This window comes from Abramis brama (assembly GCF_963993115.1).
Source record: "Abramis brama genome assembly, chromosome: 1".
NCBI classification, from domain to species: Eukaryota; Metazoa; Chordata; class Actinopteri; order Cypriniformes; family Leuciscidae; genus Abramis; species Abramis brama.
Genome location: NC_139963.1, coordinates 24,096,789 through 24,111,409, shown reverse-complemented (window position 1 = coordinate 24,111,409; position 14,621 = coordinate 24,096,789). Strand labels below are relative to the sequence as shown.

At 40.6% G+C, this 14,621-nt stretch overlaps 1 protein-coding gene across 2 annotated transcripts; it reads right to left on the bottom strand.

The window, feature by feature from the left end:
• Positions 1-1,603: 1,603 nt before the first annotated feature.
• On the bottom strand, positions 1,604-14,109 carry rundc3aa (RUN domain containing 3Aa). 2 transcript variants are annotated; one of them, XM_084123300.1, is made up of 12 exons: positions 14,002-14,109; positions 13,660-13,895; positions 5,495-5,610; positions 5,265-5,398; positions 4,306-4,391; positions 4,119-4,208; positions 3,928-4,008; positions 3,662-3,827; positions 3,265-3,422; positions 2,954-3,073; positions 2,776-2,876; positions 1,604-2,604 (listed from the first exon to the last, which is right to left on the bottom strand). In XM_084123300.1, the coding sequence occupies exons 1-12, from the start codon at positions 14,080-14,082 to the stop codon at positions 2,462-2,464; spliced, it is 1,512 nt and encodes a 503-aa protein (XP_083979426.1). In that variant the 5' UTR covers positions 14,083-14,109; the 3' UTR covers positions 1,604-2,461. The 2 variants fall into 2 exon arrangements, with proteins under 2 accessions (XP_083979426.1, XP_083979425.1); XM_084123299.1 differs by having other exon boundaries at positions 5,265-5,610.
• Between the last annotated feature and the right edge of the window lie 512 nt (positions 14,110-14,621).

Below are 14,621 nucleotides of genomic sequence, written 5' to 3'. Positions count from 1 at the left end.
GAGGAGAGGCTGCTCACCACTGCAGAGCCAATGGGTGGAGCTTGACGTCAAGTTCCCCTCGCTGGGCGTAGTGGGTGGAGCTGGACGGTTAAACCACACCCCAATCCTACCACAATCCTATCGCTAAACATAACTCCACCCATTAGGTCCACGGAGGTGGAGCTGGGCTAGGTCTAGCTCCACCCTTTAAGTCCAGAGAGGGGGATCTAGACGTAATTTGGGCTCTGCACAATGAGAGGCAATTCAGAAATTCAGTGTGTAAATAAATTACTTATATTGTTGGTAAAATAAATAAACAAACAAAAACAACGTGTAGTAGGTTAACACATCTCCTTGCTAAACTGAAAGAAAATGGGGTTATTGAAGCAAAAAGGATTTTTGATGAGACATAAGCCCCCGGTTTCACAGTCTAGTCCCAGACTAAAATGCATGTTTGAGCTATTTTAACTGAAAGCAACTTGCACTGACAGATCTTAAAATATGTCAGTGCCATTGTTTTGTCTCAAGATGCACACCAGTAATGTTTTTTTATTTCTAAGGCATGTTTAGAAAAGCTACTTAACTGTCCTAAATGAACTAAAGCCTAATCCTGGCTTAATCTAAGCCCTGTCTGTGAAACCAACTGGGGCCCGTTGCATAAACTGCTTAGACTAGTCTTAAAGGTTAGGCACAATTTTTTTTTTCTTTAAGACTGTTCATAACTGTTTTAGTCAATTACATAACAATGAAGACTGGTGTAACTTGATACTAAAAAGTAAGACTGCCCCTGGCCTTGACTAACTGCTAGTTTGCCATACTGGTAAGACACAGTCTTAACATAATGGCTATGTTTATATGCAACTGGCCCCTGGCCTTGGGGTGTCGAAGTGTTGTTAATGGGAATGTAAATATAGTTTAAGAGTGGTCGACTAATATAGTTTTTTTTTAAATGCTAGATAGATTATAGATGCTTCTGACTGATTTAGAGGTAAAAGCTGCCCATAACTGCTGGTCTAGGATAATTTATTTCCATAATAATATCGTATGGCTTTTTACAACTTGTTTAGCAGCGTTGAGCAATGTAGCCAATCACAGACATATCTGATGATTTCTTGAAGGCAATGGCCAATCAGAGGTGTTCAAGTTAGCACTGGACAATAGTGGATCAATAAACTAAGATGAGTGACAACTTTTTAGCAATTATGAAGGGAGCGCTCTTTGCATGCTTTCTGCCATGCCAAATCCCGCATACAGAATGCTTGTTTGTCTTTTAACATTAACAGTGGCTTGTGAAAGTATAATTTTAATTAACTTTAATTTAAACTATAAACTTTAATTGCAAATCATTTATTTGGAGCATTTATGCTTGGATGTGTAGGTTGTGCGGTGACACGTAACCTGAAATCAATTTAAATGTTTTTTAATGGGTAAATTGCATCTACTCAATGAGTAGATGTACCATGTGTTTGTCTCCTGCTTTGCAAAGGCAATACAAGCAATATCCACTAAATGTCGAGTTCTCCCGGGAAGTGCTGATATTGTTGTGCTATTTGCCCTGAAGCATTCTGGGATAAGAATTTGAGATTTATGTGCTTTTTGCAATATTCAGAGAAACAAGTCTGAGTTAAGATAACATAAGAATCATTTATTACAATTCAAAACTGCAGAGCACTGCCACCACCACATAACAAAGTAAATAGGCAATTATATATACAGAAACTAAAAAAAACAAAAAAAACACCAATAAGATAAATATGACAAAATATTTGAATTTAGCTGACAACACTTGAAATGCTTGCTGTCACATTGTATAACTGTCAAAGGCACAAATACAATGAGTAAGCCAAGGCATTTACAGCCTCAATAAAGCGCATTTCACATGCAGATGCAGGAAGCAGATTCTGCCTTCTCCCTCCCTTGGTCTCTCCCTTTTATTTCCTCATATCTTTTGTTTTTAGTTGATAAGCATAGGAAGGATGTAATATGTCTAAATAAGAGATTGACTGTGGTTAACATATGACCAGATGTGTTCATGTTCATTTTAAATGCATTTATGTATAATGAATAAGTCTTGAGTTTTGTGTATCACTTTGATTTGTTTATGCCTTTGGTGCTGGGACGCTGCTGTGCCCTTGGGCTCCTAATATCTGGCTCAGGGAATGTTACAGACATTCGAACATTCTGATGAAGACTTTACTGAAGGGTGGAAGATAAGAGTGAATAATAAATTGGAAAGTAAAGGTTGGAAAGTAAGAGGGTGCAGGAGGGTTTGTCATTCATGGATTTTTAAGATTGGATCTTACACTTCACAAATACCAAATTCAGATTAAACACCTTCTTCACCCATAAAACACAATCAATTCACTCTGTTTTGTTTCAGATCCTTGGGAACGTTGGAGGATGTTGGTTGCACAATTGTGATGTCTCTTAGGGAAAGTAAATTGAGACAGAGAGTGTCTTGTTGGTTGGACTTTGGCGCCCCCTAGCTGGGAGACAGGGCAGGACTTGGCTCTCTGCTGATGTTGACCAAATACTCACTGGATTTGAGACTTGCCAGAGACTTGCAGCTGGGTAGAGAAGCCAAAGAACCACAAAGACCGAGCATAGAGGGAGTGTTGTCTTTAGCTGAAGAGAAGAGAAGAGAAGAGAAGAGAAGAGAAGAGAAGAGAAGAGAAGAGAAGAGAAGAGAAGAGAAGAGAAGAGAAGAGAAGAGAAGAGAAGAGAAGAGAAACAAGATTAATTATTAATCAGTACTCAGACAGGCTTGTAATATATGTTAATCTGTGTGGTTTTTACCTGCTGACCAGGCGTTGTCTCCATTCTGATTGCCGTCTTCCTTCTGAGAGTCAGAGTTCAAACTCACATCAGCTGAGAGGTCCAAACTGTGAAAACTTCTCCTAAACCCAAACACATGAATGCATGACTAGATTGACTAGACTGAGTGGTGCTCTCCTGTGCAAAACTCAGTGCTTACCGACGGAACAGCTTTACGTTTCCTTGATTGTTGGCGGCTTGTGCAGTTGTCCATTGGTTAATGAGTGGTATAGATAAGCCTTTTACTAAATGAGAGGACTCACAAGGAATGATGCCAGTGCTGCAAAACATACCAGAATAAAGCTAAAAAGACTTCTTGTTGGCACAAATGCAGAATGTGTAATTGTGTGTGTGTGTGTGTGTGTGTGTGTGTGTGTGTGTGTGTGTGTGTGTGTGTGTGTGTGTGTGTGTGTGTGTGTGTGTGTGTGTGTGTGTGTGTGTGTGTGTGTGTGTGTGTGTGTGTGTGCATACAGTTGTGCTTGTAGTTCCAGGATAATGGCCTCCAGTTCTTTCTTCTCTTGTTGACTCTGGACCTGTAGATCCTCTAATTTAGCATCTAGCCTCTTGTTCTCCGTTTCAACATTTTTCAGCTGGGACTCCCTCAAGCGCACCAATTCCTCTAAATAACCCTAAAATTACACATATTCATGGATTAGGATATGAATGCACTATTTCTATTTGAATGCACTATTTCTGTTAACACAAATGAAACCTTATTGTAAAGAGTTAGCATTTTATTTTAATCCACTGTTGATTTGGAACATGGCAGCTGTTTGTTTTTTTTATTATTAATTTCTACAGCTAAAAACTTAATTTGAACAAGGTCAACCAAATCACCCAGTGGCTGGAACTAAAAAAATTCCAGTACCTTTTGGGCATAGACAATCTTGAATCTTTGCTCCATCTTTCTGCACTTGTTGCTCCAGGTCTCTTCGTCCGTGACCAGAGGAATGTAAGGATGCTCAGCTACACTCTCATCGCTGGCACTGCTGTCCACACTGCGGCGGTCTTCTTCATCACTCAAATAGTCATAGCTGCAGGGCCACAACAATAGCAGTAATGACATATTAAGGGGTACTATAAGGTTTAGGCTTTGTGTTTGGTCACCAAATAAAATGTATTAAAACCTCCTACCTCTGGGTGAACTTAAGGTAAGGTGTGTAGTCGATCACTGCAGGTGTCTTTCCATCCAAAACCTCTCCTTTCAGGCAGAAACTAATGGTAGCAAAAAAAGAAAGACAGTATTATCATATCACTCGTTGGTGCCGCTGGTGGCAAAGAAATTTCACATTTAAGTAAATGTCATTTATGCAAGTTGTTTTTACCTAAAGTCAATGGCACTGAGTCCAATTAGCATACCCGTCAGAACAGTAGCCTCTTCCCTTAGCATAATGGCGCCATCATCATAAAATCTCCTGCAGTGCAAATATACATTTACAAATGCTATAAATTACTTCGAAATGATGAAGACAGCTGTAAAACACATTGTATAGACAGGTGCAGAGTTGTGACCTGGTAGTCCGAGTGTCTCTTAATGCAGTGGCTACATATTCAGACAAACGCTTCTCCATCAAAGCTACACGTATCCAAGCTCGCCCCTGTATGACAACAAGAAAATTAACAGTTAATGAAAAAGCTTTTCAACCTAGCTAGCCTATGTTCACACTGTCAGTTTTTGGGATTGACAATTGCATTTACTTATAGGTGTGAGTCTCGAAATGTCCCGTTCAAACAGCAACTTACAGTAGCATCTATTGAGCGTGCAATGGGAGTCAAGCCCATATTCTCTTATCAGTAACCACAGCAACAGTCCATCCATTTTCCTAGCATTATTCCCGCTCATTTGCAGGGTCCGCTTCACACACACATTTGATTTGGCACAGGTTTTACGCCGGATGCCCTTCCTGACACAACTGAGAGTGCTGGGACACATTCACACTCACAATTTGGAATGTCCAATCCACTATCCACTGAGCCACCGTGCCACCCTGCCACCCTAACCACTGCGACAGTGATATCATAGAAATATCATAGATGGCAAAGTCCAATCGAGCCACGAAAGAATGCATCAAACCTTCATTAACCAACAGCAGCTTTTATATCTGGGTGGAGAGAGGAGTATTTGAGTCACGTGTTGAACACAAAACTGTCTCCAGTGGAGAACAGTGACTGGATCTAAAACCTTCAGATGACACGCTGCACATTTCTCCATCACTGTAAGTTACCAAAAGCAAAACAACATAGGAAAACCCGCAACACACGGTAGATATGCATTTGTGCTACTCTGCTCTCTCGCACTGTATGATGTGACAGTTAGATTAGTTGTCCAGTCCGATTCCATTCACACAGTGTGGTTTTCCGAGAATGCGGTTGTGAGTCCTGAAAATTTACAGTTGTGAGTTCGGTTATAGAATATTGTTGTGTACAGGACTCACAGAGTGCGTGAAGCTGAAAGGTTGAAAGTGTCTTGCCTTTGCTCGTGACGTGCTAATGTTCTCAATGCTCTCAATGCTACTGATGCAGTTGTTGTGGACTTTACTGCAGGCCAGACGGATATAGTCCCAAAAACTCCTCTGGCCATCTGAACTGAACCAACCACCTGGACCTGATAAAAAAACAAAAAAACAAAAAAACAAAAAACAAAGATTATTCATGAGTACTGACACACATTGGGCAATGTTTACATTGTGTAAATGTATACCTTTGAAACGGTGACTGAGGATGTGCTCCAAAATTGCTGCAAAGTTGATGAACTCCTCCGATGAGTCATCAATAGGCTCAGCAGTGTACTTTTCCAACAACGTCTTCACAGAAAACCTGAGAGAGAAAGAAAGAGTAACAGAGAGAAATGCAGTAAAATTGAGTTACGCTAGATATGCTACGTAACAGATCCGATTTGGAAACTCCAAATTCATCAAAAACACAAAGCCACACAGTGATGAAACACCACACTTCGCTAACAGTATGATCAGCATCTCACAGATACAAAAACTAGCATTGGTGCAGGCCCCACTCAATGCAGCCATTCTGACTGATGTAAAGACGGGCGGTTTCGGGAGCGGTGCCATAGCGGACAGCTGAGGTCAATCCCAATTGTCCTGTGTGCTAGACAATGCCCTTTTGATGCCATGTTCACGTTATCACTCCTGCCATCACAATTGGAGTCCTTGTGCCCTGGCCAACAGCGTTATGCTACTTGTCGGCGTGGCGACTTTTGTCCTTTCGCCTGGGTTCCATGCAAACCTCTGCGGCTTTTGTTTTTTTTAAAAGAACACTATAGTGAGCGAATCTCCCTCGTATACTAACACACTTATTTTCTCCACCCACCCACTTGCTGAAATGGTGGTGTGATCTATTTAGGGCTGTCCCGATACTGTGTACAGTTTTCTTCTAGCACAGTCAAACCTGCAAGGCGCTGGTATGCTAAGACTCTAGCCCACTCAAAGGGAAGTGGAAACAGAGAGAGAACTGAGAGTTCGAAAACCTGATGACCTACATGCCTTCATGGGGAACACCAGTATTACAGAAGGGAAGACTGCCCTGTCTGTAGGCGGCTCTTCAATAGCCCGGGGCAAGACTTCCATCACCATGGGCAAGTCCAACATCACCCGTGGGGTCACCACTACCTCTATGGGAGACTCTACCATAACCAGAGGCAAGACCACCATATCCCTGGGCACAGCCAGCTTCAGCCGAGGCAAAACTACAACCTCCTTCCGCAAGGCCCTCATGCCCAAGCGCCGGACCAAGTAGATGGAAAGGAGATCTGCAAACGCTGAAACAAAGACCAAGACTTCAACAGCAAGAAAGAGCACTGAGAAGGACAAAACAACAGATATACAGGAAGAGGACGACTCAAAAGCCTCAAAAGGAAAGGCTTTTCTTTTATTGAGAAAGACCTGCTTTACAAAAGGGAAAATCAAACTGATGAAAAGCAAGAAGGCCATGTCATGGGGGAAGACAGTTCTTTCGAGGAGCAAGACCAAACTGAGGAAGGGAGAGACTGCGTTTGTGGTGGGTACAACTACAATCACTCATGGAGAGACTACTAGTTCTTTGAGCAAGGCCACTTTAAGTCAAGGGGAGAAGTCTGTCACTGTAGTTAAGACTTCCCTCAAAAGAGGCAAGGAAACGCAATGGAATCTCTACTGGGATTTTCATCTGTGACATAAAGACACAAATATAACTGCAAACAGATTATGTACAGTATATGTGTATGTTACCACAAAGACTGACTTTGAAGTAGAGCGTTCAAGCAGGTTGGATGTCTTGTGAGATGCAAGTGTTTGCCAGCTTGCTCTAGAATTGCACAAATGCATTCTAGAGGCAAAATGAAGTGCAAGTGTACCTTAAATTAGCTTGGAACTGAGCATGATGTCTTTGTCCCTGAAAGAGAATAGAGATGATTTTAAGATAAAGATTTGTTTGAGAGAACATGTTCAGAGATCAGGCGCAAATCTGGTTTCCATGAAGAGAACATGCATGCATGCATGTGTGAGGGTGTGCACTTCCACAACTGGAATGGCTTTTATTGTTGTTCACATGCAGAAGGGTCTAAGTTGGATAATGATCAGGAATCCATATCTGACATTGTTTTGCAAGTGGAATTGTATCAATTAATTAATACTAACCAAGTCATAGTAAAAAGTTTTAACTTCAATCATAGCCTTACAAATAAAATGTGCATTGTTAGTTCTTCGACTTCTTAATCTTACATTAATGTAGCATAAATCAACATTATTATAATGGATTAAATCAGAATTGTCAATAAATAGACCTTTAAAATGGTTAAAACATTGTTTTAATGTGTCTGTCTTTAAAATATTTCAGAGGGTTTATTTTAATTTACCTTAAGTTAGGCACACACTGTTGCTTGTCAGACTATACAATGTGATGATCACAATCATATCTTAGGTAAAATCCACCTTTCTTTTGTCAGACTGTACAGTTGTATTCAAGACTTTTGTCCCACTCGTCCCATTGACAGCTAGTAGTAAATGTTTTACAGTGCCATAACTTTGTTAGTGGCTTAGATTTATTTTAAAAAAGAGGCCAAAAATACAATGTGAACCTGGCTTTACCTTTTAGCAAGCATCTCAAAAACTGTATATATGAAAATATGCTTCGTTAATAACTCAATTGAATGCACATTTAGGGGTCTGATATAACAAAATCATTAAAGTAGACCACACCGTTAAGTCTCAAAGTCTTGGGCTCAGTCAACACGACACCTTTTTCAGAAATTATGTACAGTATATGTCAAGACATTTCTAGCAGTTCTAGGGAGGCACAATGCCACGGAACTGAGTGATGTCACCCCCGATTGTGTCGCCCAACAATGTGTTCTTCAGTGCCTCGCTTTAGCGACGATACAATGTGGTCTACTGTCCGCTCTGCCCCCATATAGAACTAAGGCCTCCTACGGCAGCCTCTGTCCATTCACGGCACACAGGGGAGGTATGTGGCCTTGCGAAGCCCACGTTATGCTGCTCAACAAGTGCTTTATGCTGTTGCATGGGGGTTGCTCTCACCACGCTTAGCATTCTTGTCCCATCCCGACACTAGCTGTTTGGACTGTCACACCCAGCCAGGCACTGTCTGTGTGCGTTGGGATGCGTTGCTGCCAGGACACGCGATGAGCCATCGTAACCTCATCCTGTAGAACCAGGAGAGCACAAGATTCCCAAGGGAAAGTAGAGAAAATTTAACCGTGAACGTGCTCCAGGTAAGATCGTCTAGGCTGGCTGCTGGAGGAGACTTCCTGGAGCTTCTCCACCACCACCTTTGGTTCCACCATGGGTAATACCAGTATCACAGAGGGCAAGACGGCCCTCAACCTGGGGAGCACATCAATCAAGAGAGACAAGACCAAGATCTTGATGGGAAACTCTTCTATCTCCCGCGGGAAGAGCACAACATCCCTGGGCTCCTCCACCATCACCAGTGGCAAGACAAAGATCTCCATGGGTGGCGCCTCTTTCAGCAGAGGCACCAAGTCTACGTCCTTCCGAAAAGCTTTAATGCCCAAGAGGAAAACTCTTTAATGGCGAGTAAGTCAAAATCTATGGGGAGGGTGCAGGGTGCTGGTAGTGGTATGGGGGGACAGTTTCACCAAGCTGGAAACAAAGAAAACATAAGAAAATATCACCAACAGCTGAGGAAACATCATCATCACAGCGTACCTTCTGTGGAGATAATTTATTGCATCTTGCAAAAAAATTTGTCATTCAAAAAAAAAAATCCCTTTTGGACCAAGTCTCTTTTTTGTTTTCATTTCTCTGGAATACATCCCAGATACAGGTTAGTAACTAATGATCCAGCTCCAAAGGATGATGGTTATGCCATGGACTATTATTTGCAGGAATAATAGATTTACTTATTCAACACAGTAATTTCTTAAATGATGATAATTAATACCTCACATTATGTAATATTGATATTTCAAGGTTCTACAAGGATCACTGATCTTGCCAGCATGGATTTCAGTTTAGTCACCTGTAGTTGTTTGATCGACGCTGTTTCATTGCTTCATTATTTGACCTGAGCAAAATTTGTCCCTCTGTAATGACAGCTCAGTTATATTTGAATGCCCTAAACATCATAAACATTCTTGAGTCTAGATTTTCTCCTTGGCTCTATGGCTCACCCAAGAGGTGTTCCACAGAGGTGGTCCACAAGGGCAGGTAAATCCCACACTCCGAGAACAATGCTAATCATTGCAGTAGGACAACTCCCAACACCAGCCAACCAAATAATTGGATTGCACACTATGCCTGGTCACATATGAAGATGTGCATGTCTCTGAAGGTTCTCAGGGTGAGGGCTGAAGGGTGAGGGATGAAATGCTAATAGAGAAATGTGGCAGCAAGACTGTCTTGGTACGATTTGACACTGAAAAACAAACGTGCAGCCACTTAACAAATGGCTTTTGTGTTCTTGGTCTCACCCACTTTGGTAACAGGCCAAAAACCAGACCCTTCTAAGAAATATTACTTCATAGCACTCACTCTTAAGATTGTTGTTAGTTTTTTCAAGGTACATTTGACTACACGCGGAATTACCTCTGAATTACCTCTAATTCTCTCAGGGTTCTGGATTGTTCTCAGTTTTTAAAGCTTACAGGCCACTGATTATAAGTCTAGATTTTATTTGTACCTCCTACTTTCTTGTTATGCTTTGGTCCCTCTCTCCCATACCCTTTCTATCAATCATCCCTATTTCCATATTCTGGCCCTCCTCTCCCAAGCTTGACCAGTCATTCTTTTGCTACGTCTCCCTCCCACTCTCAGTTTTGAACTTTTTAATATACTTCTTCACCCCCCTTCCCTCACCCTTATTGTAGGCAGTACCAGCACTGTCTGCTAATTCTCGATATGCAACCCCCCCCCCCACCCCCACCCCCCTCCCCCCCGTTCCTCGACAAAAATACAAACTTGATGCTTGAGAATACAAACTTTCATCACATTCTAACGAAATTTAAATGTGCCACATCTTACAGATAACAAAAAAATTGTTTCTTAGAACTGGAGGATAGGATAGTTAAATGGTTTAGGTATGTGTAGACTGAGAAGCTAAGTAAGTGAAACCGATTAATTGTGTAATTGTGCATTCAGCCTGATTGCTGATTGCTATAGTTAGAAGTTTAAGTTTATCATGAAAGAACCAGTCAGAGGTCGCTGAGCTGGTGCCAAGACATGTTTGTTAACAAATGTGATTTTGACATGTTCCTAAGAAATCAGATGGTCAGGGAACTGCATTTCAAGGATGAAGATTGAACTGAAAATATGCCAATTGATAACCAATTCCCTCCCTTTTAAAAACATATCTGCATAATATTGATCTCCAAAACCTTTAAGGGAAATTTTAAAGACTGACACTGAATTCAAATGCTCATCCTTGCAGAGTTCTTGAATCATCGGAGTCCACAGCTTTACATTACTAGCTTCAACTGTCTGGAAAACTTTTTCAAGGAGAAAAGCAAAACGGGCCATTCCCTTTTATTGGAAAGTCAAGACATGGGGACATCAACAAGAGCCATTCTTTGACCGCTGGAACTCTTACCTTTCGACTTTGACCTGGGAGGCAGTCATCATGCCTTATTTTACACTTCATAAACTTCATAAAATCCTCACAATGGTGATGTTACTGCCATACACTGTTACAAATCTTATGGTCTGAAGTACTGAGCAATTGCCATGTATATGACAACAATGTTTGGAAGGAACTTTTATCCAAAACAACTTACAGTGCATTCAATGTATTTCAATAGTAAAAACCAACCAACAAACATGTAAACGTATCATGAGTGCCCTTATAATGAAACCTTTATTTAGCCCCTCTGAAACTGACATTTGTTTAGTGTGAGTGTAAAAACTGAAAAAGTAGAAAACTGAAACTGTGTTAATGTCTATAGTTATGTCAGTGATCCAGACTGTATATGTGTAACCACTGTAAAATAGGCAGCAAAAATGCAACATCACTAATGCTTTTGATCTTAGCACAGAAGGAGCTCAGCTTTGAGATAAGTGGGTGGGTTATGGGGAGTGAAACTAATAATGTGTCTGTTGGTCAAAACTCTTCTCCACAATGTCAACAGCTCTCAGTTTCAGCAAAGATGCTTTAGATTAATATATTGGTTAGATTTGCCCCTGATTTCCAGCTTAGATCATTTACCATGAAGACTAGTGATTTAGGAGCCAAAAGCAAACATTTCCCTGACCGTTGAGAATTTCAACCTGGTATAAAGTTAGCTAAAGACTAAGCAACAAATTTCATAAATGGGCATTGCATTGTTGGACTGAGAGACACGACACTGGGGGTAAGTGTTTGATGATTGAGAGTGAAGGAAATGAAATGTCTCCTGATCTCAATGTACCAGAGAAATACAACACTCATGATAGAGACACGGTAGGTTTTAGCTACTCTGAGCTACGTGTCTCTAAGAGCATCAAGTAATCTGAGCTAATCACGATTCAATTTAATTAAGCACTGTTTGAGATTTTTTTGCTAGCAGCCATTAATTAAGATTCAAAAATCTTTTTTTTTCTTGTCAAGTTCTTCGTCCTGTGTGTCTTGTTGTTCAATGTTACAAAACAACTCTGGAGTGGCCATACGAGGGATGTGGGTAGCAGAGAAAGGCCTCTGCCCTTTTCAACAAAAGCGTCTTTGTGTTTATAATAATCTGTGAGGTCTGAAGTCCATTTTTGTAATTCTTTCTTGTTCGTTTTTTCACCATGCATTAGCATAGCATGTGTTTCATGTGTTTAACAGTTCCTACATTATGCCATCCAGATGGTAGAACCTTGGGAAGTTTGGTTCTAATCACAGTGCTGTATGCTTAATAAATATGAGCTGACATTAATGAAGATTGTTTTTTTTGTAGTTCTATTTTAGGTTTAGGACTAGAACCTATATTCCTATTTCCTAGAACCTATTTTCCTATTTCCTGCAGCCAAACAGATGGGGATGATGATGTCACAACAGCTTGCCACATCACAATCATCTCTTTGACTGCATTTACATTATGACAACACAATGGTGCTGCTGTCCCAACAGGAGTGACAGTGTTCTGTGTCTATTCAGCAACTGTACATGGCCTATGCCTGGGGCGCCCCCAAACATGAATTATTCAACATCCACTTAATGTGCTGTACCAAGCGACCGGTGAAGGGCAGCTCTGGTGCAGTCCCACACAGCCCTGCAGAACAGAATGCAGTGGTGGAATTCTATGTGCCTCATAAGTTTCGGTCATGACTCACCAATGCATGTTGCACAGTGTGCTGGGACAAAATGTGCACATACAGGGCTGAGACTCTCCAATCTGGATGCAATGACTTATGTGCCATTAAGTCAAGACCTTTGTGATGTGAATCTACCAATCTCCCGATCTCCCGGTTAAAACAGAATAACTTTTAATACCTGATTTGATAAAACATCTGTAAATGACTACTAATAACTGAGGTTCAAACAGCAATATTAATTTAGTAAACTGACTTATTCACTGGCATGATGAAGGAATGATGCAATCAAAACAAAGTTGACATTGCATTAATTCTAGTGAGATTTGGTGATCAATCAGATAATAGAGAAAAATATATGTATATAGGCTACTATTTGAAAAGTGTAACTCAATGTGAGATGCATTTGACATATTCATAAACAGTAAATGTAAGGGGATCAATTTAATATCTATTTGGCTAACAGTAACACCGTCATGGCATAAGTTACATCAGCAGAAAGTTGTTTCAGTTAAAGAGATAAAATTATTCGATTATGATTAAAGACTATGAATAACATTCTATGCAATTGTTCACAAAAACACCAGGAACATGCATTAAGAAATTAAATGAGATCAATTTTGATTCATGTTGACTCTGATAGAAATATAAATAGTATAATGTACTGCTAATTTTAATTTAGGATTTAATTTATTTTTGTAGCCCTTATTTAAGAAACCTTATCAACAATACGACCAAATTCATCTCTTTTACCAAACTCATTCTTGAAAAAATATCACAGAATCATCTGAAACATCTTTGTGAAAGGCTCTGTGAGGGTGAAGTTCATAGTGTAGTTTAAGCATGTCGCGTCCACGGCATGAAAATCGTCGGATGGATGTAATGACGTCATGGATGCTGGAATGAAATAAGGGACCAACGTCCTTAAGGGCCTCGTCTTCAATATTAAGCGTTTACGCAAGAATGTAGGCTAAATCAGAAAAGAAGCAATGTTATATGACGTAGGCTATGTCCTAGTTAATAAAATATATAATAATAATAAAGACTAATAGGTAACGAGAGATTATCTAAATGAAAACACGATTGGTGTCGTTGAACAGTTCGATGTGTCATGCAATAAACTCGCTACCTGCAGACGGTGATGAGATTCTTGCGCTCCACGCCGACGTTTCTAGAAGACGATTTTTTCGACGTTAGACCCATAGCCATTGCGGTCTGGAGACAGCCTGACTTCATGAATCGGCGGAGGCTGCGTGCACCGAGCCTCAGTTTCCCGGCTGCGCGGCTCAAACCCCTCCCTAGCTTCTTCCGCCTAGCTGCTGCTGGATGGAGGTATGCCCACTCCAGGGCTGGGAGACGACAGGGCTACAAAAATACAACTACAATATCTTGCACTTATAAACTTTCAGTTTTTCCTAAAAATGAGGGAAACAGAATAGAAATATTGAAAATATGATGTGACTCATCTCACCTGGAATCTTCCCACTTTGAAAGGGTGGGATGGTTGAAAGTTGAGGATCAAGTGTCTCAGATGCAGCTGGGTATGGTACATAAAATTGTTTATGGAGATGTTCCCAAATATTTTAGAAATTATTTTAATAGAGTAAACGAAGTTCACAGGTACTCCACTAGGGGTAGCTCAATATATTTTGTACCCCCCAGATTTACACTAATCTAGGCAAACAGTATTTTCTTTATGCTGGAACTACTTTGGAATCGGTTACCTGGTACACAGGTAGGCCTACCAGGTAAGAAGTAGACAGTACAGTCAAGACAGTAAGAAGCATAGACAGTTTTAAACAGGGTTTGAAAGTATGGCTTAGGTGCCAATTGTAGTCATTATTATATTATAGTCTATTTAATCTTCCCACTTTGAAAGGGTGGGATGGTTGAAAGTTGAGGATCAAGTGTCTCAGATGCAGCTGGGTATGGTACATAAAATTGTTTATGGAGATGTTCCCAAATATTTTAGAATTTTTTTTAATAGAGTAAACGAAGTTCACAGGTACTCCACTAGGGGTAGCTCAACATATTTTGTACCCCCCAGATTTAACACTAATCTAGGCAAACAGTCTTTTCTTTATGCTGGAA

Excerpts from the sequence above, each read along its gene's own strand:
- rundc3aa (XM_084123299.1), bottom strand. The coding sequence starts at position 14,082 with ATGTACCATACCCAGCTGCATCTGAGACACTTGATCCTCAACTTTCAA. Across the intron at positions 4,009-4,118 it reads CTCAGTGCCATTGACTTTAG|TTTCTGCCTGAAAGGAGAGG; the intron begins GTAAAAACAACT and ends TGCTACCATTAG. Across the intron at positions 2,605-2,775 it reads AGACAACGCCTGGTCAGCAG|CTAAAGACAACACTCCCTCT; the intron begins GTAAAAACCACA and ends TCTTCTCTTCAG.